Source organism: Ostrea edulis, chromosome 9, assembly GCF_947568905.1.
Source record: "Ostrea edulis chromosome 9, xbOstEdul1.1, whole genome shotgun sequence".
Lineage (NCBI taxonomy): Eukaryota > Metazoa > Mollusca > Bivalvia > Ostreida > Ostreidae > Ostrea > Ostrea edulis.
The window spans coordinates 36,228,963-36,254,874 of NC_079172.1; the positions used below are offsets into that span (position 1 = coordinate 36,228,963).

At 35.6% G+C, this 25,912-nt stretch overlaps 3 protein-coding genes across 4 annotated transcripts in view; 1 reads left to right on the forward strand and 2 right to left on the reverse strand.

The window, feature by feature from the left end:
- Window positions 1-870: 870 nt before the first annotated feature.
- LOC125658336 (E3 ubiquitin-protein ligase RMND5A-like) lies at window positions 871-24,146 on the reverse strand. Of its 2 annotated transcripts, none has more exons than XM_056149021.1 (10): window positions 23,751-24,146; window positions 18,075-18,232; window positions 17,707-17,852; window positions 14,245-14,382; window positions 14,043-14,143; window positions 13,560-13,726; window positions 10,610-10,775; window positions 9,827-9,929; window positions 6,684-6,838; window positions 871-2,953 (listed from the first exon to the last, which is right to left on the reverse strand). In XM_056149021.1, the coding sequence occupies exons 1-10, from the start codon at window positions 23,756-23,758 to the stop codon at window positions 2,890-2,892; spliced, it is 1,206 nt and encodes a 401-aa protein (XP_056004996.1). In that variant the 5' UTR covers window positions 23,759-24,146; the 3' UTR covers window positions 871-2,889. The 2 variants fall into 2 exon arrangements, with proteins under 2 accessions (XP_056004996.1, XP_056004997.1); XM_056149022.1 differs by lacking the exon at window positions 23,751-24,146 and adding an exon at window positions 23,276-23,290.
- Window positions 18,438-20,803, forward strand: LOC125658337 (fatty acid desaturase 6-like). Its single transcript, XM_048889569.2, has one exon. It carries the CDS (start codon window positions 18,554-18,556, stop codon window positions 19,613-19,615), a length of 1,062 nt encoding a protein of 353 aa, XP_048745526.2. The 5' UTR covers window positions 18,438-18,553; the 3' UTR covers window positions 19,616-20,803.
- Window positions 24,147-24,540: 394 nt separating the features above from the next.
- LOC125657764 (U5 small nuclear ribonucleoprotein 200 kDa helicase-like) overlaps window positions 24,541-25,912 on the reverse strand; it is a 59,214-nt gene continuing 57,842 nt past the window's right edge. Inside the window, exon 45 of the mRNA XM_056149023.1 lies at window positions 24,541-25,509. Coding sequence (XP_056004998.1) covers window positions 25,267-25,509 — 243 coding nt within the window. The 3' untranslated portion in view covers window positions 24,541-25,266. The remainder of the gene's footprint in view (window positions 25,510-25,912) is intronic.

Genomic DNA, 25,912 nt, shown 5'->3' on the forward strand with positions numbered 1-25,912 from the left:
TCCATTACAGAGATATGGCAATGGATTAAATGGTGACCCAGTGTTCGAAATTAGTTTTAATTTGGTATAGACCACAGGTCTATGTCAAAACAAGATGACATAGACCTCATCATATTGGCATAGACAGCAACAATGAAAAAATTAACACAAATTTAAAACAGTTATTTACTTCTAATGTACCTAGAAAGTATATTTCCTCATCATGTTTATCAAACGTCGACTTTTGGAAAAACTCTATTGCTTTAAACATAGAAAATCATCATAGACAATTTGGTCTAACCCAATTACAATTGGCATAGACCGGTGTTATTTGACATAGACTCGGTCTTCGGTTAATTGCGAACACTGGTGAACTTGACCTTAGCCAAATAGCTGGTTTAAGATTACTAAACATCATGTGACCATAAGCATCCTGTATTTTATTTTTCAATCAGCCTCTAGAAGAAAAGTTTGAATAGTTGTTAACTGATTGCCTCAACCAAATGATGTTTGTTCAAATTCAGTATGTACCACCTTGCCATTAAAAATATTTGTGCTAGGTCTGACCTTTTAATGACACTATTACTAAATCACGGCCTGAGGATGACCTTTTAATGATCTTAACTTTGTTGATCACCGTGGTTTAGTGACCTTACAGCAAGGTCATTCACACATTATTCTGTGTAATCAAAGATCATACTGAGCTTCATATACATTTTCATTACAAATTTATAGCCTAGACAAGAAATATCTTCTTTTGTCCTTAACAAAGTTAGTGTTAACTTAATGTGTTGCTATTTTATCCAACCATCATAAGATATCACTTGTCTAGATATTTATCCCCACTCATCATCAGATATATCCCTCTCATTTTAAAATATCAATTGTGTATCTGTTTGTAAAATAATTTATTGGTTCTATTCAGATAGTTACATTACAGGTATTCACAAACACACAGCACTGTCTCAACTGACTGATATAGTCAGCAGGAGCAGAAAATGGGGCTGTCTATTTCTCCCTCAATGTCTGCGGAACAAATACTAACACAAGAACATTGCAATTCTATCTTATTCAAAATTGTCTCCTGACACAAGTTACCTAACCATGCTAAGCTTAGTCAGTATTTGTTTTCTACATAAAGCAGTCTGTTTGCTTTAGTTTTTTGTCACATTGAGATTTCCTGAATGATGTAAACAAACACTGCTGTGACCTAGAGGAATAAATGACAAGACATAAAAATTTTCCTGATCTTGAGGGAGATAACTCTTAATTACCCAATAGTATGGAATAGCATATCACAATGTTTTGGATTGGACTAGCAAAGGAAGATTGAATTTATCTAATATGTTCATCGGGAATTGTTCATCTTAAAATACCAGTGTACAGTAAAACACACTTAAAGCGAAGTGCTGGGGAATTTTTTTTTGATTCGTTATAAACATAATTTGTTATATCTAATAAGTTCATAATCACTTTGCTGTAAGCACGAATTCATTATAAGTGTGTTTGCTGTAACCATGTTTTACTGTAAGCATGAATTCATTATAAGTGTGTTTGCTGTAACCATGTTTTACTGTAAGCATGAATTCATTATAAATGCGTTTGCTGTAACCATGTTTTACTGTAAGTGTGAATTTATTATAAGCATGTTCACTGTAACCGTGTTTTACTGTAAGTGAGAATTCATTATAAGTACATGTAATACATAGCAAATCAAATGTGATTTAAGATAGTTCCACTTTATTTTGTGACTAAATGGTTGAAAGTGGAAAAACTGTATTAATTTCCACTCAATATAGTTTGATTTAATAATTATCCAAAGAAAATGAGTATGTTGCCACCTTTTTTAAGATGTCAGACATAACAAAAACAGAAGTATAGGTCAAGATCAGAAAATCACATGTTTTGATAAAACAGAATAAAAAATACATAAAAACTTGTTAAAATGATAAATCTTTAAAGTCGTCAGTTTTTGAAAATTGCTTATTAATAAATATGTATAAATTAATTGTGGGTATTAAGGAAAATATTGTATGATAGACATACAGTAGAGGAATTACCAACATAACAGTTGCCCGTGACAACATTTTTCATAATTATAAATAATTGATTCTCTATGGAAAATATGAAATTTTTCACTATCAACAGTTTACCAATTTTTGAAAATTTTATACAGTGAATAAAATTCCTCTGAAAAATATACTTCTATCAAGCGCAAAGTTTAATTCAATAAAGATTTTTTGCAAAAACCAATGAAATCACATGAGGATCGATCTACATTAGTATTGATTTTAAGACACACAGAAATAGACAATCATTCTCATCCTTGTTTATGTACATGTAGGCTAGTATACAAAAAAATCCACACAGTAATGAGTAACAGGTTAAATATCTCATACACAACACAGATATCTTCTCACAGGGAAGGTTTCTTTTGATTTGAACTCCACTGTTAGTGATTGAGTCTTTTAATCGTGTGACTTCAGACAATCCCCGAATTAAGGCCGGGTTATCCCATAATAAACCTGTAATGTTTGTTCAGAGTGTAGAACACTAAGCTGTGGTGCTTACAGCCATGTCATCAAGATCTGCATCGTATGACCCTACAGTCATGTTCACACAAGACTTATTGTACGACATTGCAGTCACACAAAAATTCTTGCTCTAGACTACCTCACTGCTCGTCCACAGCTGATGGATTAATGAACCACCAAATCTCCTGATCATAAAACAGATGTACATCAAAAGACTTCAATTTCCAAATGGTTAAAACACCCTTGCAATAGATTAACCCTGATGTACATGTAGATAATATATATATACATTTGACAACATGTTGGTCATATGTCTGCTACCGTCATCACCAGGAGACTTTGGTAATGTGGCCGTCTTACAAATTCAGACAGGGAATTAGAAGAAGACTTGCTTGGCGTCAGAAGGAAGCTGTTCCACTGGGCAATAGGGGCACTTCACCCTGAAATAAACAATATGTATATTACTACCAGCAATATGATAAGAGACTCATGGGTCACATCACTCACCTGAACAATGCCCTTTTCCATGTAGACATTAAATCTCAGTCATGGCTCCAGTGATCTTGGGGTGAAGGTACTTAATCTACACTAAATGAGGATGCTTGCATATCTTTGCAAAGGTCTTTTTATAAACATGTTCTCCTACGTAAAGCTTTAAAACCTCTAGGTGGGCCTACTCTCACCCCTGAGGGTCATAGTTTAAGCATGTTTGCATATTGATTTGATATTTTGCACCTGTGTGGTTCTCGGTATTTTTTTTTTTTTTACAGTACATGTCAATCCTTGATTTTTTAATTTCAACTACTGTAATTCTAAGGTTCTGAGAAATTTTTAAAGAATTTTCTAATACATTTGTTCCTAAGCAAAACTTTAAAACTCCAGACTATAGGAGTCATGATTTAAAACTCCAGACTATAGGAGTCATGATTTAAAACCCCAGACTATAGGAGTCATGATTTAAAACCCCAGACTATAGGAGTCATGATTTAAATCCCCAGACTATAGGAGTCATGATTTAAAATCACAGACTATAGGAGTCATGATTTAAAATCACAGACTATAGGAGTCATGATTTAAAATCACAGACTATAGGAGTCATGATTTAAAACCCCAGACTATAGGAGTCATGATTTAAAATCCCAGACTATAGGAGTCATGATTTAAAACCCCAGACTATAGGAGTCATGATTTAAAATCAGACTATAGGAGTCATGATTTAAAATCCCAGACTATAGGAGTCATGATTTAAAACCCCAGACTATAGGAGTCATGATTTAAAATCCCAGACTATAGGAGTCATGATTTAAAACCCCAGACTATAGGAGTCATGATTTAAAATCACAGACTATAGGAGTCATGATTTAAAATCACAGACTGTCGAGTCGTGATTTCAGACCTGTTTACTCCCGTCGTTGTCTCTCAGTATTTGTGATTAGATTGGTCCGTAAGATTTTCTTATACGGCGTTTTTACATTAATAAATGAAGAACATGCAACTACATGAATATATAATTGATATTGCACCTCTCTGCATTGAAAATTTTAAATATATACCAATAACAAAATAAATAATTGTCAATAGAATATGCAAATGCCACATGAAGAAATTTCTTATTTCATGAATTAGTCTTTCATTTACCAATATTTAATCATGTTGAAGACAATTTCACAAACATATACTTTCGCTATTGTTCTCATCTGTAGCTCATTCTAACTCACATTATTCAAGATATTCGTTCATACTTCTGTTCTACTTTCGAAGTGATTCCCAATGTTTGTGTATTTTTGTTGCAATACGAGATTACGGTAATTTCTGCCAACATAAGAGCAAGAGAAATATATTACAAATACTGCATACTACAACAGACATACATAGATGTACTTCCTCTCATAGAGGGACTGGGGAAATTTCCAAAGATCTGCAAGTCTTACCTCGCCTTCTTTCACCATCTTTAAATCACTTGACCTTGGTCATGATCACAGAAATGTTTTACAACTCACATTTTTGAGCGATTGGTCAAGCATCAAAAGGGTACGGATAATTACATGAAACTAACTGCTAATATGCAAACAGACGGATATAAAAACGTGAGATGTATTTCGGACTCAAAATCCATACAAAATACGGCGAAATCATGAGAGTAAACAGGTCTGTGATTTAAAACCCCAGACAGTAGAAGTCATGATTTAAAACTCCAGACTGTAGAAGTCATGATTTAAAACCCCAAACTGAAGAAGTCATGATTTAAAACCCCAGACTGTAGACAGTGCTCCCACTGGACCAGAATTCCCTTTCGCCACTTTTTCGGCGAGCAGCGCGGCACAAATAAGCACATGCTTTACAATTATTTCCATCATATTATATATTATTTTATTCATTACACTTATTTTAGCATTTTGAATCAGTTACATTACTTAATCATATTCAGCTACCATACCTAAACACTTCTTTCTGAAATAATAAGAAGTTGATTTGTTTGATAAATTCTATTATGGAAATCAAAATTCAGATAATAAATCATATAAATATAAACTTCATGATGCTACAACCCTCAGTGAAAACATTGTGTACATTGCCCGAAATGCAGATGTCATAAAACATCAAGCCCAATTTAAAGTCGTATCTCAACCGTTCCCTATTAAATTTCCGTTTTTGTATAGAAGATTTTGCAATTTGGACAGAATCAGATGTTTGAGCAGGTGGGGTTGACTGTAAAGCCAAACATAGTTATTTTTTTAATTTTAGACTGACTAGAGTCAGAAGCTACAAGTTTAGTGTCAAAATAGAATGGGGTGCATAGTCTTATGAGATTAGCATTTTTATACTGTTGCGCACCGAACTTCAAAGAAATTGCTATGTCCATATCAATGGTGACCGACCGCATAATTGTTTATGAAATTTTCGAACTAAAATCAAACACATCAAAATCAAAATCTTGTAATCAACGAGTTTGGCCGCAAAAACAAACAATTGATGTATTCATATATACATTATACACAATAATACGGCCAATTTAATTACCGGTTCGTTTTCTGGTTAAGAATTGACATTAATGTGGAGATGATAGCACGATAATGAATAAGACTTTAAATGTTAAACAATAGACCACAGCAGGGTAAACAGCTGTCCGATGTACTTTATTACATAATCACCGACTTTTTTGCAGCCATAAATTACCTGAGGCTGTGACCAGCTCTGTGTGCACTGGAGCGACGCGAGATTTCTGGTCGCACGCGTTGACTGAATAAATAAAGTTGGACTGCATAAACAAGCAGGCGATAATGCGTCACTGACAAAGGATTTAAGATACAATTTATTGCAAAAAGGGACTTTCGCCATTTTCAATTTTTTTCCGCCATTTTTGAAAAAAATTCGCCATTGGCGAAAATGGCGAAGCCCAGCTCGAGCACTGACTGTAGAAGTCATGATTTAAAACTCCAGACTGTAGAAGTCATGATTTAAAACCCCAAACTGTAGAAGTCATGATTTAAAACCCCAGACTGTAGAAGTCATGATTTAAAACTCTAGACTGTAGAAGTCATGATTTAAAACCCCAGACTGTAGAAGTCATGATTTAAAACCCCAGACTGTAGAAGTCATGATTTAAAACTCCAGACTGTAGAAGTCATGATTTAAAACCCCAGACTGTAGAAGTCATGATTTCAAACTCCAGACTGCATGGGTTGTTGTGTAGACAAACTGGAATATATACTGCATTGGCACACAGTGTACTTGCATGTATTGATCTGGCATTTTTAAGATACAAAAAATTAATTTGTTATACTTTCACTTAGCGATAGCAGCTGAAGGTGAAGTGTACATACCAATGAAAGATATCCCTTTCATCTCATTTTGAGAAGTTTGGGAACCATTTCAAATCAAAGCGATGGAACTGTATTTTTTTTTTTAAATGGATACTGATATTTTATCAAATTTGACACTCATCAATTTTCCTGCAATTTTTGTCGCATTTTCAATTTGTCACAAATCTCACAATAACCATGTTTACGGTATTTCAATGTTTAACCTATCTTATGGCCCGCCCTAGTTCCAGGCGCCATAAATTAAAACAGACATGAATAGAAAAATAATTTTACAATATTGGGCATAAGAACATGCATGTTGTTGTAAATGTATAACCAGAGAGCAGTTTTAAAAATCAACGCTTACTTGTTGTTGTTGGAGAGTTTGCCAAGAGCATCACGAGAAATGACATGGCCACAGATCAATCTCATTGGGGGGTTTGTATCCGTGCTTTGCTGTCGTAGAATCGGACATGCGAAGATGGAGTGGTATCTGTACTCTCTGCCGAGGTCAATCTCCACCTACAATCATCATCACATTTCATCACATCTCAACTTATAATACAATCTCCACCTACAATCATCATCACAACCTCATCACATCTCAACTTATAATACAATCTCCACCCACAATCATCATCACATCTTAACTTATAATACAATCTCCATCTACAATCTCATCACATCTCAACTTATAATACAATCTCCACCTACAATCATCATCACATCTCAACTTATAATACAATCTCCATCTACAATCATCATCACAACCTCATCACATCTCAACTTATAATACAATCTCCACCTACAATCATCATCACATCTCATTACATCTCAACTTATAATACAATCTTCACCTACAATCATCATCACATCTCAACTTATAATACAATCTCCATCTACAATCATCATCACATCTCATCACATCTCAACTTATAATACAATCTCCACCTACAATCATCATCACAACCTCATCACATCTCAACTTATAATACAATCTCCACCCACAATCATCATCACATCTTAACTTATAATACAATCTCCATCTACAATCTCATCACATCTCAACTTATAATACAATCTCCACCTACAATCATCATCACATCTCAACTTATAATACAATCTCCATCTACAATCATCATCACAACCTCATCACATCTCAACTTATAATACAATCTCCACCTACAATCATCATCACATCTCATTACATCTCAACTTATAATACAATCTCCACCTACAATCATCATCACATCTCAACTTATAATACAATCTCCATCTACAATCATCATCACATCTCATCACATCTCAACTTATAATACAATCTCCACCTACAATCTCATCACATCTCAACTTATAATACAATCTCCACCTACAATCTCATCACATCTCAACTTATAATACAATCTCCACCTACAATCTCATCACATCTCAACTTATAATACAATCTCCACCTACAATCATCATCACAATCTCATCACATCTCAACTTATAATACAATCTCCACCTACAATCTCATCACATCTCAACTTATAATAAAATCTCCACCTACAATCATCATCACAATCTCATCACATCTCAACTTATAATACAATCTCCACCTTCAATCATCATCACATCTCAACTTATAATACTATCTCCACCTACAATCATCATCACATCTCAACTTATAATACAATCTCCACCTACAATCATCATCATATCTCAACTTATAATACAATGTATTGCATTATGACAAATCACTCATGTTCGAAAGAAAAGCTCCACAAGCCGAGCATATCCCCTCACAATGAGAGTTTACATTCTCCTAGTGACCTTGACCTCTTGATCCAAAAATCAATAGGGTTCTTCCTCTTTTGATGACAAAGCTACATGTGAAGTATGAAATCAAATTGATAAAAAAATGTGGGTGGTAGAGTGTCTACAAGGTCTGTGTTACACACACTCACACATGAACAGCCCCATTACTGAATCCCCTCTCTCTCTGAATTGTAGATATTAAATGTACTGGGTACAAATAATTATGCTGAATATTTACACTTGTTTAAGAGGTAACCCTGTTTTGAACATTGTGAAAATGAACACCTATTTATGGGGTAATCGTTGTGAGTGTTGTGAGTATGTACATGTGATTATGAGGTCATCTTTGTGAGTGTTGTATGTATATCTGTTTATGGAGTAATCTTTGTGAGTGTTGTGAGTATGAACACCTGTTTATGAGGTCATCTTTGTGAGTGTTGTGAGTATGTACATCTGTTTATGGGGTCATCTTTGTGAGTATAAACACCTGTTTATGGGGTAATCCTAGTGTGAGTTAGTTGGTAGTCCACTTTCCTTACTTGTCCTGTTCTGTTAATTCATGCTCACTGGCTGTACATATATAATTATACTGCAACCATTGCTTCAGAATTTCTTGAGCAGACATTTGTTACCACAATTGAGATGTTCTATGTTCTAATTGTCGATTGTGATGTTCCACGTTTTAATTGCGGATTGTGAAGTTGCGCAAATTTGATGTTCCTTATTTTGACTGCGGATTGTGAAGTTCTGTATCTTAATTGCGGATTATGAAGTTCTGCATTTTGTTCATGGATTGTGAAGATCTGTATTTTAATTGCGAATTGTGAAGTTCTGTATATTGATTGGAGATTGTGAAGTTCTGTATTTTGATTGCGGATTGTGCAGATCTGTATTTTGATTGCAGATTGCGAAGTTCTACATTTTGATTGCGGATAGTGAAGTTCTGTATTTTGATTTCGGATTGTGAAGTTCTGTATTTTGATTGCGGATTGTGAAGTTCTGTATTTTGATTGTGGATTGGGAAGTTCTGTATATTGATTGCGGATAGTGAAGTTATGTATTTTGATTGCGGATTGTGAAGTTCTGTATTTTGATTGCAGATTGCGAAGTACTGTATTTTGATTGCAGATTGTGAAGTTCTGTATTTTGATTGCGGATTGTGAAGTTCTGTATTTTGATTGCGGATTGTGAAGTTCTGTATTTTGATTGCAGATTGCGAAGTTCTACATTTTGATTGCGGATTGTGAAGTTCTGTATTTTGATTGCGGATTGTGAAGTTCTGTATTTTGATTGCGGATTGTGAAGTTCTGTATATTGATTGCGGATAGTGAAGTTATGTATTTTGATTGCGGATTGTGAAGTTCTGTATATTGATTGCGGATAGTGAAGTTATGTATTTTGATTGAGGATTGTGAAGTTCTGTATTTTGATTGCAGATTGTGAAGTTCTGTATTTTGATTGCGGATTGTGCAGATCTGTATTTTGATTTCGGGTTGTGAAGTTCTGTATTCTGATTGTGGATTGTTCAGTTCTGTATTTTGATTGCCGATTGTTCAGTTCTGTATTTTAATTGCATACTGTGAAGTTCTGTAGTTTGATTGCGTACTGTATTTTGATTGCGGATTGTTAAGTTTTGTATTTTGATTGCGGATCGTGAAGTTCTGTATTTCGATCACAAATTGTTCAGTTCTGTACTTTGACGGTTATACTGACTGGTAGTTCCTCCTTGCTGCTCCAAACTCCCGACACTTGTCGCTGTTGCATCACCTGTCTGATGTTTAGCAGCGGAGGAAGGGCCAGACAACCAGCTCGAATACTGAAAATTAGACACACTAAAAATCACACAACCAGCTCCAATACTACAACTAGCAACCAGGTAACTGCATAGAACACAAAAGTTTCCCCAAGTAAAATAGAGCTCAGCATTACAACCACACAGTGGAACTTTTGATACAATGTACATTATGTATTTATCTCCATTTCAATAATACACGTAAGTTAAGCACGATAAATTACCCATAAAAGTCATGTAAACTTAATGCATGTACATTTAAGTCAAGTAGACTTAATACATGTAAGTTAAGAACACTTATTACATGCAAGTAGACTTAATACATGCAAGTCAAGTAGACTTAATACATGCAAGTCAAGTAGACTTAAGTAGACTTAATACATGCAAGTCAAGTAGACTTAATACATGCAAGTCAAGTAGACTTAATACATGTTAGTCAAGTAGACTTAATACATGTCAGTCAAGTAGACTTAATACATGCAAGTCAAGTAGACTTAATACATGTAAGTCAAATAGACTTAATACATTTTAGTCAAGTCAACTTAATATATTTTAGTCAAGTCGACTTAATACATGTAAGTCAAGTAGACTTAATACATGTAAGTCAAGTAGACTTAAAACATGTAAAATTTTCATATAACATGAGTACAAGTGTAAACTTCCATTATATGAAATTGGGTTATGTTTTCATCACATTTGTATACCTGACACTTAATGGACTTTCGACAGACATTCCTAGCAATGTGCAGGCATCCCTCGTAAAGACATCACAGATTTCGTCCCAGTATATCGGAGCCAGGAGGTGAGAGTATGGAGAGTTTTCAATCCCCTGGTGGAGGTACAGCATACTCCCCATCAGAATCTGTAAATCTGTAAAACATGACACCAAAATCTGTAAATATGTAAAACACCACATCAAAATCTGTATAACACCACACCAAAATCTGTAGACCTGTAAAACACCACACCAAAATCTGTAGACCTGTAAAACACCACACCAAAATCTGTAAAACACCACATCAAAATCTGTAAAACACCACACCAAAATCTGTAAAACACCACACCAAAATCTGTAAAACACCACACCAAAATCTGTAAATCTGTAAAATACCACACCAAAATCTGTAAAACACGACACCAAAATCTGTAAATCTGTAAAATACCACACCAAAATCTGTAAAACACCACACCAAAATCTGTAAATCTGTAAAACACGACACCAAAATCTGTAAAACACCACATCAAAATCTGTAAAACACCACATCAAAATCTGTAAAACACCACATCAAAATCTGTAAAACACCACACCAAAATCTCTAAAACACCACACCAAAATCTGTAAAACATGACACATGATTTTCAGATCCGAATCTGTAAATCTACAACACACGACACCAAAATCTGTAACTCTGTAAAACACTACTTCAAAATCTACTGTACAGTAGAAACATTTTGAAGAATATTCCTGCCATGACCTATCTATTAACCTAAAAGTTTTGTTTATCATAATGGCGGCGCACATGAAAGTGAAAGTAACCATTAATAAATGACCTGAGAATGGGTCTGTTGCTGAAGCCGTAGGCTGAGGGCAACAGATCTGATCGAGGGTCAAACAAAACAGCTGTTGTCCGAGGACACAGTCTATAACTGTTTTGATAAACACTTTCAATTTTTAGGATGTTTTACTAGATGCACATGGTTTGTTGACTTCGAACTTTTAACACGACAGAGGAATTGTATACATTTATCAATGCATCCACAAGTTTAAAAGAAAACCTACGTAACATCCTAATTAAAAATCAATAATTATATTATTCGTGTTTCTGTTCTGCGCTCCATCTAATAAATTCTGTATTTTCATCAGTCAAATCAGTGAACCTCACCATTACGTAAATAAAGCAGCAGACCCAGAACCACGTGACTTACATAGCCAATAGAAATAAAGTAGAATATTGCCCGGTCAACAGTTCGTAAACTGTTGACCGGTCAATAGACCACGAGTGTAAGAATTGGTTTAACAGTAAAAATATTACTTCTAAATCATATTAGTTTTATATATGAAATCTTTTTAGGTGTATAACAATCTGTCCTTTTTCTATTGGCTACGCATTCTTGGTCTGCTGCTTTCTTTACATAATGGTGATTCAGAAGTTCACTGATTTAACTGGTGATGAAATACAGCACTTATTACATGAAAAGCTGAGCAGAAACATGAAAAATATAATTATTAATATTAGGATATTGGGTACGTTTTCTTTTAAACTAAAAGACACGGTGATAAATGTATGCAATCACACTGTCCTGTTCAAAGTTCCAAGTCAACAAACCATGTGCATTTAGAAAAAAACAACATAAAAAGAAAGAAAGTGTATAACAAAACAGTTATAGACTGTGTCCTCGGACAACAGCTGTTTTGTTTGACCTTCGAAAAAACGGATCTGTTACCCTCTGCCTACGGCTTTGGGCAACAAATCCGTCCTTGGGTCAAACAAAACAGCTGTTGTCCTCGAACCCAGTCAATAACTGTACATCATTAACCAATTTTCTATTAGCAAAGTAATTAACATTTTTTGCTTATTCCTTCTTAAAATTTCTCTGCGCATGAAATAGTTAAACTATTAACCAGCAAATAGTTTTAACTGTTTCATGGCACTGCTTGTGCATTTTGCTACGAATGTGCTGCCACTCTTCAGCTGTAAACATTCATCATCACAAGTGAGTATTATAAATACTTGTATGAACATTTTATGACATATCAAAATAAATTCTCATTAGTAAAGTATTATAATATTAAATTACAGATATGTAGATAAATTAATTGGATAATTTTTTTATTTTGTTATAAGACCAGTGGTCAAGTGTATAACACCTGTGTACGGAGTGCTATGCTCCATGTCAGTGAGACCTGGGCATTGACCAAGCCAAATCTTCATCGCCTACTACGCAATGACAGGGCCATGATAAGACAGATCTGTAACATCAAGCCTGAAGATATGGCCACTGTAAGTTCAACTGAATTGCTGGGGCGGCTTAGCATCGACGAGCTCGACCTCATCTTAAGGGAAAGGAGACTCCGCTAGTATGGCCACGTTGTCAGATCCAGCAGTGCAGTCAAGTGCGCTCTAAATATACAAGTTCCTGGGAGACGTAGAGTTGGTCGGCCAATGCTATCTTGGAGAGAGCTGACGGAGAAAGATCGTAGAGAATGGAAGCTCTCTACTGCCGACCCTCAAGACCGGAAAGAATGGAGATCTGAGGTGAGATCTGCCATGCGTGCAGCCAGCCAGATACCTGGAAGAGGGCCCACTAGTGTGGACACTACCCGTGATACTGCATGGAAATAAAAAGGAACCGACAACAACAACAACAAATAAAATAGTTATTTCATACATCTCAGGAAAAACAGTCAACCGTTGGCCTCAGACTGTACATTAGTACATGAGGTTTTTCACACCACCTTTGGGCAATAACTTTGACTGAAACATGCATGAAATTATTGTATACTATAGGTAACAGAGGGCAAATACTATACATATACTACAAATATTATAGAAATACTACAAGTTGAACAATGTACTCAACTTTCAAAAATAAATTTTGACAATAAAGAAAAGCTTGGGGATGTACACAGTTAGTGAGAAAGCTGCGGTTTACCTCTGGCATGTCTATCTGCAAATGCTGCAAAGTTCCTCGAGTACTGAAGGGCCTGTAACTGGTGGGAGGGACCTTTTTTAAGGAAATCAATGAAGCGCAGGCGATGGAGTTTAAATTCCAACGAACTCCGAGTCTCATTCAGTCTGTCTCTGTTCTCTTCTGACCATCTACAGAATACACAGGAATCAATATCCTATACTCCATATATAACATCAAACAGCTGTCTAATATGAAAGGACTTGAATATTTTGGCAACAGGTTCCAAATCCTAAAAATAATCATCAATAAATTTTTGCCTTTTACATATATCAGCAGTCGACCCATTAACCAACTGAGCTACCCAGCAAGGGAATCAAATTCAAAAGGGATATTTATATTTTCATTCAACATGTTTTAAAAGGAAGTCATTTATTATGACAATGTAGTATACCTCCTTATTAAACCTCTTGCTGCTAACATGTTTAATCCGAGTGAAAATTGTACCTTAAAGCTGGAGCTAAATCCCTCTGCTTCAAGGCCCCGAGGATTCTGTGCAACTCCAAAAATGGTTCCTTCTTGTCAGGAGCGATTTCTAAATTTGCATCCTATAGAAAAAATTCCATGAATACTGTTAGTTAGTACAATTTCACTCCAAATGGACATGATTTTTATAATTGTAATCCAGCAGGCAGAGTATTTTTGTCACCTCAATGAGAGCATCTGCAATATGCAGCATCCCCTGTCTCATGAAGTGTTCGGTGATGACTTCGTTTAGCAGGAGTCTTTTATTATCATCCTCCAGATTACTGTCTTGGGATATGGATGTGAAATCTGTCACAAAATTCTGGAGAAAAACATTTAACATCTATTGTAAAGCAATCATGCAACACAATACACCAGTTTCGATATAAGAGTTCTTCTGTGTAGGAGGTGCATTTGGTGGGACTTTTAATGCTTAAGTGGGACAGTGTGGAAGATGATGTGTTAAAAGTTACTTTTGTTAAGATATATAATACAGTCGAAATATTTTTTTTTACTAAAGTGGAAACATAAAAAACAATGTCATATATATGCAAGTAATATCCTGGATATGATACATATTACAATGAAAAAATGTGAAATAATAAGAAGTACATTTAATTACAAGTACATTTACTTAGTGTATCAGCCAAACAGGGTGATGAAACTGCATGAGAAACTTACTGAGCACATTCACTAATTTGTTCCACTACTGCATGTAAACAAATTGTTTCATGCCTGACCATGTACAAGAGCTCTCTAAAGGGAAATAACTTCAACATATCTCAAAACTGGCATATACAGAACAATGAACCAATATACTTATGGAAAATCCAATTTGTTAACAAGTAATCTTAAGATTGATGAACTGTAAGATTAAAAATAAACAAGAGGCCCATGGGGCACATCGCTCACCTGAGTCACCTTGGCCCATATCTGAAGACTTTCCATATATATTTGCATGTAAAACCTTAGTCCCTATTATGGCTCCAACTACCCCTGGAGGCCAAGATTTTTGCAAACTTGAATCTACACTACGTCAGAAAGCTTTCATGTAAATGTCAACTTCTTTGGCCCAATGGTTCTTGAGAAGAAGATTTTTAAAGCTTTTTCCTATATTTGTATGTAAAACTTTGACACCCCCCCCCCCCCCCCACCCTTGTGGCCCCATCCTACCCCCCGGGGACCATGATTTGAACAAACTTGAACTATGTCAGGAAGCTTTCATGTAAATCTCAGCTTTTCTGGCTTAGTGGTTCTTGAGAAGAAGATTTTTAAAGTTTTTCCCTATATATTTGTATGTAAAACTTTGATCCCCCCCCCTTGTGGCCCCACCCTACCCCCGGGGGCCATGATTTGGACAAACTTGAATCTGCAATATGTCAGGAAGCTTTCAAGTAAATTACAGCTCTTCTGGCCCAGTGGTTCTTGAGAAGAAGATTTTTAAATGACCCCACCCTATTTTTGCATTTTTTGTGATTATCTCCCCTTTGAAAGGGACATGGCCCTTCATTTGAACAAACTTGAAAGCCCTTCACTCAAGGATGCTTTTGGCCATGTTTGGTTGAAATTGGCCCAGTGGTTCTGGAGAAGAAGTCGAAAATGTGAAAAGTTTACAGACAGACAGACGGACGAAATGTGATCAGAAAAGCTCACTTGAACCTTCGGTTCAGGTGAGCTAAAAATCATTCAGGGTGATCTGAACCATTAAACCACTTAATTTGATGGGTGAAAAACTATGTAACAGTAGCTGACATACTGCCTCATTAATTGCTGCAGACAGCGTGGTGACATACTATCTGACTGTATGCCATGTACTTTTAAAGGACACATCTCGTGTTTTCAAAGTATACAGAATTATATGCATTTTGTCTTCCTTATGCTTATAGAAATTAATTGTAATAGTTCGTTCACTGAAGTATTGCGATAATTAGCCACAATATGGACTTAAATCTAAGCCCCGATTTCAAAAAGCCTAGTTAATTAGATAGGTAGTCACGTGGTACAGTGACGTCATATGAGACCTTCGTCGATCAACTTGTTGTAATAGTAGTGTTAGATATTTTTAAAAACTCGGGTTTTAGGGGCCTAATTTATTTACCATGGATAACATTTATTTCGATGTTGACAAATTTCCCGAGTCTTATATCTTTTAGCCACCAGTGCATACAAATAGCGACCCAAATGTAGCGAGGAAAGCGAGTATGAAATCTGCATAAATTTGCGAGTAAATAATGTTTACATGGGATCACTGTCTAAACACTATTTGGTAATGCCATTTCTGTAAACAACTGTAATTAGCGTTGTTGCTTTTCTAAAATAAACAGAGCAATTATTATTAAATTTATTTTTGGAGAAGTTAGATAGGCCTAAATTATAATACGATTACGTACATGTAGCATTGACAACTAGGCCTACCGTCACGGGTGCATTTCGGGAAAAAAAATATAATAAAAATGATCAAAGTTATTGTGAAAATCACAATACTTTTAAATTATATTATTCAAGCTCAATTTTATTAATCATTATTTTTTGTTATCTACACATTGTTACTTAGGAAGTGGGAGCGCGGCGTGCTGTTGTTGTAAACACGTACGCGTTCCTTTAAAAAAAAAAAATGAAAGCATTATAATTCAATTCAAAGTTGGGAAATATATTTTATTATTTATAATTGAAAGTTCTATTATCTTTTATCTTTAAATTTCTTTTTTAAAACTACCAGTTGTATTATCTTTAAATTTCTTTTTTAAAACTACCAGTTGGTAGACACTGCTAGCAAAGTTCTGCCTATATGGTGTTACAAGGTGAAGGTCAGTTGGTGCGAGTGTGTATTGAATTTGAGAGCAGAACGGAAAGCATATGCGGTAGGCCTATATGTAACAGTGCGAAGCTTCGATAGAACCATTTTCTCGCAGTTTATATACGTCTTTGTCCAAGAGCTTGTTTGAAAAAGTATAGGGACAAATTCTACTGGGTTTTTTTTATGGCAAAGTCGTTGTGCCAACAAAAAATATTCACGTCTTGTCCCTCATACCTTCCTTCGAAAATTGAAAAAAACACAGTCCAAATCATCTCTACTGACAGCAAGTACACCCTTAAACGGCACACAACACCCCAATGCAGTGTTATTTACAAGCCGTTAATGTGATAATTGTTTGTTTGTCAATTAAATCTAATCTGTTTATGAAATGGCTAACAAATGTTTTCAAATCTTCTCGCTCGAGGTCGCATATGACGTCACAGATAATGGCGCGTAAAATGTCGAAGAAAATATGCATATCGCAAGATTTGAATTTCATCGCAATCAAACTCGAAAACTACGCAAACTGTTTCTTTTAAAACATATGTAAAGTAGTTTTAGGCATGAAATGAATTAATTTTGCTGAAAAAATTAAAAAGTTTAAAAACACGAGATGTGTCCTTTAAGTAAACAAGCAGTGTACAATGGGGAAAAAAAACAACCAATGCATCACTGAGTGGATTAAATGATGTGTCGACTATTGTGGCATACTTTGCCAAACATTAAATTCAGTGATTCACTAGATCAGAGTGTGATCATGTAAGTATTGGAATGATTGTCCACTGAGAAGTTCCGATTAGGCTAACTGACTTACTTTGTCGACTGAGAAGTTCTGTTAAAGTGACTTACTCTGTCGACGGCTTTCCCAACTTTCGACACAGTGCTGTGGAGGTCCTTATGTTCCTGTCCCATTCTTGATATGGCCTCCTTTATTTTGCGAATCGTCTGCATCAAAATCAGCGATTGTGTTGGCGTGATTTCATGTTCATCGGGAGCTGCAAAATTTTCACATCGAGGAAATTCGAGTCAATTTTAATTTACCTTTATAAAACACTTAAATGTGTATATCAAATTTATCAGAATTGATTAGCATATGAAGGAAAGAAAGAAAAATCACACAATTATACTAAATACATTTTCCCCTAAAACAAAGACATCTTATATTCAAATGCCTATGGTTAGGCAAGTAGTTGTGATGTACTTCAAGAATCACCTACCTTCGTCGAGTTCCTTTTGAATACTCTGAATGGACGAAATCAAATCCTCTAAATTCTTCTTTGAGTGGTCTTGAAGACCGCTAAATTTCGATAAGACTCTCTCAACTTCTCGTTCAACTGCTAAGCACGACTCCATCTTTGTTTTTCGTCCTTCACCTCTGAAGAGGAAATAAGGATCTTTCATTATTTCCATTATTTTATAGTCAATTTGCAAATGAATAATTGAATAAAAACGTTAGAATCACCATAATCAATAAATCTTAAAATATAAAAACATCACTCATCGTGTAAATAGGGCTTGTTTTCAACTCTTTTAATCATATTTCATATTTATTTCTTCACATACAATGACTACTCCAATCTGGGTCCAAAGGTTACCATATGATTAGATACCGATATATACACACTGACGTAATACAGAGCGATTCGCTGTCTTGGGCACAGTGTCCTTGCTTCACTGCTACTGCATACTGGACAAGATGCCTTTCACGAGATCAAAGATAGAATCCAAGGAAGAAAGTGGAACAGAAATTGTTTACGACCGCGTCAAAGAAGATGAGTTGCCCAAATTCTCTGACTTGAACAATGAAGTGATGGCCTTCGTGAACCGGTGCAGCTGGTGGGAGAAATATGGCGTGGATTGGTGCATCACTGGCATGGGTTTCATCATGTCCTATGTAGCGTTGATCTGCATGCAGTCATCCAGCCCGCTGACATTTTGCCTTGGGGTCTTCATCTATGGATACTGTTACCAAATGTTTGCTGTGCGTTGCGCGCACGCTAGTGTGCACAATTCTCTGTGCGAGTTTCGCGCCGTAAATCGCATCTTGGGTTTCTTCTTTGGGGACTTCCTATCGTCGTTTTCTTCTGATGTTGGCTATGACATACATATTCGCGTACATCATCCTCACACCAACATAATTGGCCTTGGCGACTCCAGCAGCTGGAAGATGTCTTTTCTACCAGCACTCTTTTATATGTATTTCGCCCCCCTCCTGCTTCCACTAATGTCTGTGCCTGTCTCTCTCAAAGAACTCTGGGGACAGTGGAAAAAAATGGCTAGATACGTCATCCTCATGCTGATGGGATATTTTGTCAATGTCGCACTGCTAATGAAGATTTCTGGGTTTTCTTTTACAGGAGCCTTACTGTGCATACTTGTTTCGCGAGGTTTATTGTCGATACCTTACATCCATGTCAATGTCTTTCAACATATTGGACTTCCCATGTACTCGCGTGATCACCGACCAAAGAAAATATATTTAATGTCCACGGGCGTGTTAAATCTGCCCCGAAATCCGATACTGGACTTCACATTTGGACATGCAATTATTAGCGCTCATGTGGAGCATCATCTGTTTCCTCACATGTCCGACAACATGTGTCTGATGATCAAGCCAATCGTTTCTCGATTTTTGAAGAAAAATGGACTGCCGTATAACGAGGATAGTTACTTAAGCCGAATGTGGCACTTCACCGTGAAATACAAAGAGTTAATGGTGAATGCTCCCCCTATAACTCATTTTGTTGGAATTCAGTGAACAAATACATAAACCAAGTTGTTACTTATACAGGAGGCACTTGTTACTTAAGAAAGTTCTAATTCATTCATGAACAAGTTCTGTGCATCTTTGTATATGTACCTAATCTGTATCTTAAGCAATTTCAAATCTCCTGAAGGAAGTGGTTACACAAAAACGAAAAAACAAAATCCATAGAAAAAAGATGTTTCTACACCTTGAATCTTTTCAAATCCATCACAGTATGTAATTTCAAAGAAATATGCAAATCCAGCTTTTAAACAAAATGCAAATGTAAGACTGAAAATAAGGGAAACCCTATATAGTAATATAGAACACCATGCTTATAACAAATGCAGGCTTATTTTGAAGTGTTATTTATTCCCCAATGAGTGGAAGATAAAGAAAATGTTAGTTTATAACAAACTGACTTTCGCTGGCCCTGGAGATTCGCTTTAACTGTTTTTTACTGTATATGAGAAGACTATTACAAACAATTGCAAAGATTTCAATAGTATCGGTGCATGCATCCATTGTAAGAATGGTCATCTCTCTTAACATTATTGAACAATGCATTCAGAAAAAGCTTTACAAATGTCACTGTGATATCTTGTGTTTTTTTATCAATGTATACTCTTCTGTTAAGTTTGATTTATATTTCTTTGTTATTTTTTTCTTGTGCGTTGTTTTTAATTGGTTTGTTCTGTAGAGTTAGCTCTACATCATATATATAATTATGCAAAGCCATCACTGTTGTGCCATTTGTGTAATTTTTGTGAATCAAAAACAGCATGCCATTTATATATCTATTCAGTTTGCCTGTAGGCTTTAAATTGTTAACAGGAACTTTTAGATGTGCAGTAATGCATAGGATGTCATTCTCTGTGTTGTCAAATGTTGAAAGTATTTACAGTATGCATCATGTTGTACAGTATATTTTAACACTTATGTTTGAATAATTCAGAGTGCTAATTCTGTATGCAATGTGTCATTTTAGAAAACAGTGAAGTGCTAATTTTTTTATGCAATGTGGGCAATCAATTTTCCAGAGATTCAAGCCACTTTAATATCTACAATTGATGTATTGCACATCAGTTTTTGCCATGGCACATGCAAGACAATCAATGTACGTCTTTATAGTATTGCTTTATGATGAACTTTTGAATCCATACTGTTTTCAAGTTTTAAATAAAAGTTATGTTGAAGACATACTTTTACAGCGTCATTCATGGGAGATTGGACACAGCCCTTTTGGAACATGAAGTAAAACCAAAGGTGAAGAACTTGGGATATCATGGTAGTAATTTGCCCCCCCCCCCCCCCCCCCCCAACCAATTACCAACTCTTGCCATTTAAACCACAAAAACATTTGAGAACATTGGAATGGCTGGATGTGTAAATGATGTGTCAGTGAAGTACAAATTTATCACATCATCTTTGCTGTCCACTTGTGATTTTGCATGTCCTGAGATTGGGGATCTTCCTTTAGATTAGCATCTTTAACTCTGGCAGTCTTGTTATTAGGGCGCCACCCATAGATGGGAGCCCTATAGTGATTAGCGTAAGCATCCGTCCATGTTATTAGGGCCCCACCCATAGATGGTAGCCTTATAGTGATTAGCCTAATCATCCATCCATGCATTGACAGTTTTCTGGACTTTTTTTGGTTACCCCTACTACTTATACATGGAAATGTTACAGATCAAGTTCAAGTTTGGGCTTTTTTGACCCATTTTTGAAAGAGGTATGGGCCTTGAACTTGGCAAATAATGCCACAAAGCGGGGCCCTAGATAGTCATCTTCATTCTCTCACCAACCGCCGCGGTGGCCAAGAGGTTAGAGCGTTCGCCCCACATGCGGTAGGCCGGGGTTCGAATCCCGGTCGCGACGCACCTAAGTCGATAAAAAACAGGTAGTGACAGTTCCATCGCCAAACGCTCGGCATCAGGTGTGAATGTCACGGGTCCTCGGAGATGACCTTAAAAACGGATGACCCGTGTCACAGTAGATGTGGCACGCTATAGAACCCTCACTGCTCAATGGCCGTAAGTGCCGAGCATAGGCCTCAATTTGAAGCCCTTCACCGGTCTTAGTGATGTCTCCATATGAGTGAAAAATTCTTGAGCGAGACGTTGAGCAAGATACGATCAATCATTCTCTCACCAGAGGGCGCCTTACGCAAGCTTCACTTACATGATCGTCATGTAGTAGTGCGAGTAGCGCACAGAATTAACTCTGGGTAGAGAATGGGTCATCATCACTACGATAATCTAGAACTTTGTGAGTATTTACGGTAATAATTATGTGGTCTTTATGATAATCTAGAACTTTGTGAGTATTTACGGTAATATATTATGTGGTCACTATGATAATCTAGAACTTTGTGAGTATTGGAGAAAGTTTGGGAGTTGTGAAGGAGAACAGTCGGAATGGTAGAGAGAAGTTTTACAAACTTGAATCTGCACCATGTCAGGAAACTTTCATGTAAATTTCAGCTCTTCTAGAACAGTGGTTCTTGAGAAGATTTTTTAATGACCCCACCCTATTTTTGCAATTATATCCCCTTCGAAGGGGGTGTGGCTCTTCATTTAACAAACTTGAAAGCCCTTCACCCAAGGATGCTTTTTGTGAAGTTTGGTTGAAATTAGCCCAGTGGTTCTGGAGAAGAAGTCGAAAATGTAAAAAGTTTAGAGACGGATAGATGACAGACAGGTGAGCTAAAATTAGTGTTGGTGAATATTCTATAGTAATTCTATCAATTCAAATTATTTCATGCCTGAAAATTGTCAGTCAATATTAGCTCAAAATATCCCCCTCCATGAATTTTTAGGGCTATCAAGACTGTCAGTGGCAATTACTGTTGGATACCTCATGTGATTCAATTTATAATAGTTCCTCTATAACCCTACCCCTCAATTTTGAACTTGCTTCAAATCTTTCCTCTTGATTTGTAGGTATATCAGTTGATTTGATTGTTTCTATGGTTGAACAAGAACATAAATCAAGTGATCAGGAAGAATAAATGGATGCTGTGCATGAGTTGATTGGCATCCCCCACCCCCAATGATGCTCACAAAAGTTTAGGGAGCCACTTCTGACACCCAGTACATGATAAAGGAGCTGTTCATGTTATCCAAGCATTCACAGTAAAAGTGGCATTAGCTGTGAAAGTGATGGCAACCATTTCTTTGCCTAAAAATCTCTCAATGGCATAGGAATATATAATTAATGACTAATAAAAACATTTATGTATTGTGTACAAAAACAAGAGAATCCCAATAAAACTGTTGGATAACTGCTTTTAGTGTAAGGAAATACCCAAGGAAGAATTATTGTCTTGCAAAACAATAATTATCAAATCACCAAAATTACATATTCATGTGCCTGCTTTGAGGTTAAAAAGTGTATGAAATAATTTTAAAAATACTGGTGTTATTACTGAAATGTATAACAGAGCAATTTTCACTGAATTAAATTAAAGAATCAAGACACTGACAAAATTACAGTCCCCTTAAGATTTATTAAAAGTACATGCATCTGATTATAAGGTATTCAATGTGTAATGAAAGGTTAATGAACAATTTTGAAAAGCTTTAAGTTTATTGTTGAATAAAGATGAGATAGAAGTGAAGTACATCAAATTCATATGACTGGTATATCATGTAATGAGGGGAATCTGACCTTTTTGCACTTGAAACTTTTTTGAAGACTTGTCCACTATTGGTAAAAATGAGAAAATCTAATTTTCTGAAATTATGAGTGGTAAATCATTAATTTTTTTTCATATAAAGAGGAAAAGTATGCAACTTTTTACAAAGAAATTTGTATGAAAATATTTCTTATATTTTGATTAAACATGATCTTCCCATAATTCAAAGTGAAATAAATCAGTGATCAAAATTTTTGGATTATTCTACTTGATGAACCCTTGAAAATGATTTACCATATCCCACCATCCATTTACTAGAGATGAAATGTGGTCGTTATACATCGAATACCTTAAATACACAACTTTCAAGACAATCCCGTTTTTATCAGCGACTGGTGTTTGCTATATAGATGAATACACAGGGACCTTAGCAACTGGAATTAAAGTTCACTTTATATAGGGTCATATTTTAATTTGAATCAAGATAACTCTTCATGATGAACATACCCAACCATAAACTTTGATAACAGATATGACAAAGTCCAATCAAGTCAGGAGTTGTCAGCTGAAATTGCATCAAATGTAGAATTTGGGCTCATGTTTTTCCCTCAGGACATTTTTAACTGAAGAAACTGTCTGGATGTTTTTCACTGAGGACATTTTAAACTTTAGAAACTGTCCGGATGTTTCATCTCATTTCAGTGGCAGGCATCTTGAAAAATTTTCAGATTACATTCTTGAAACTGTTATCCATTAGTACGACACAGGAAACTGTTTGTGTCAGATAGTTGCTAAGTAAATCTTCATTATCTTCAAACCACATCACAAATACTGTCAGATTTCCTTTCCCAGGAAACACTGTCAGTCGAGGTTCAGAGAACTTCTTTTGGTGTAAAATTTCTTATCAAAATTTAATAAGTATGTACAAGGATGTAAAATAGTTCCTTATAGAACACTTACACAGGGGTGGATCCAGGTGTTTTCTATATGCAGGAGGAGGGGATCCAGCGTATTTGCTTTAATTTTTAAGTTTCCAAAGGGTGACATTTCAACTCCACCTACCCCCCCCCCCCTCCCCCCTCTTTTGAATCCACCCCCACCCATTCCCCCTCTTTCGAATCTGTTCACTATCAAAAGACAAGCAATACAATCATGTACACCTTATATACACTAATTTCAGTGCATATCATTTATCATATTTCTGCATCATGTCCAAGAACTAGTTCACTTGATTCAGATGTGTCTGATAAATAGTTCAATTGACAATAAGTTTTATATATATAGACAACTCATGTACTCACATTTGTAAATCATTTTATTGTAAATCTTACTTACATTTGGTATGCTTTATATGATAAATGACACAAATTTAAAAATGTCTAGCAGTAATGACAAGATGAAATTACACGATTCACCATCAAATAGCTTACTCTAAAATAGTCATTTACAGGAACATATTGAAATGAAATTTCCTGTGATTAATGTTTAACACAAAGTTTTTAACTTTTTGTCTTTCACAGAATTTTTTTCCCCATGACATTGAGAAAAACTTCATGATCAACAACACAACTGAATACAGACAATAAGTAACTACTGGTCAACAACCTGAGTCCTCTATTTCTCACAAGGGCATCAATCTTGTATATACAAGCCTGTACATTTGTTTTATGTACCCTTAACCAAGGCCCCAACAAACTTAAATTTACACTAGAAGTGGATCTTATCTTGCATGTTTATTTTCATATAAAAACAAAAGTGTTTCATTCAAATATACCACTCAATATTTGTTCCTATGGAAACTTTTAAAAGCTAATGTTAGATGTATTGTTTGTACAGAAACATACATGTACAAATAAAATCTCAACCAAAATTCATATTATAGACAGCAGCAGCTGCTCCAGTCAGTAGTGTATCAAGTGAATTGGTCTGTGTACACAATGGTCCTTAAATTATTTCCCTCTAAAATTTGTGTTGCAGTGTCTGTCTGGGATTTTCTCTCTGTTCTGATATTCCAGCTGGTCCTCTAATCACTTTCACTTTCGCTATCGCTGTCCCCTTCCTTCACATCAATGCTGAACTTATATTCCTGGTCACATCCCATGTAAGCGTCACTCATGAAGAAGATCGTGTAGTTATAGTGACCAGGAGACGGTGCCACAAAATCAAGTTTGACCTTGGCCTTCTGCTGCAAGGTCAGACGTCTGATGGACAGGAGAGAGTTTGATTTGTTGTCTCCAATCACTACCCACCAGCCCTCTTCACGTTTCTGATAATGGCAAAAAAATTATGAAAGTCAACTGAAAGTATTTCAGGATTGATTACATCTATTAATCTGTCTAGTATATTATGTAATAGTCTAACAATTACAGAGTTATCTCCCTTAGAGATGATATCTGAGATAAATATATTAATTATAGCTTGGGGCAATGGGAGTGAAACTCCTGGGAGATTAGTACTAGCACTTGATAAATAATCAATTTGTAATCAACATTCATCATATTTAGTTGTAAGGAGAAAGGAGTCCTAATGAACATTGTATGAATTTTACAATTTGTCGAATATTGAATTTTATATTTTGGCATCAGGAAAACTTTTTTCACAAATCTTTACACACGTCACACTGAGGACTTCCAATAATGGTACTTTTTCAGTATATTTGTTATTTCATC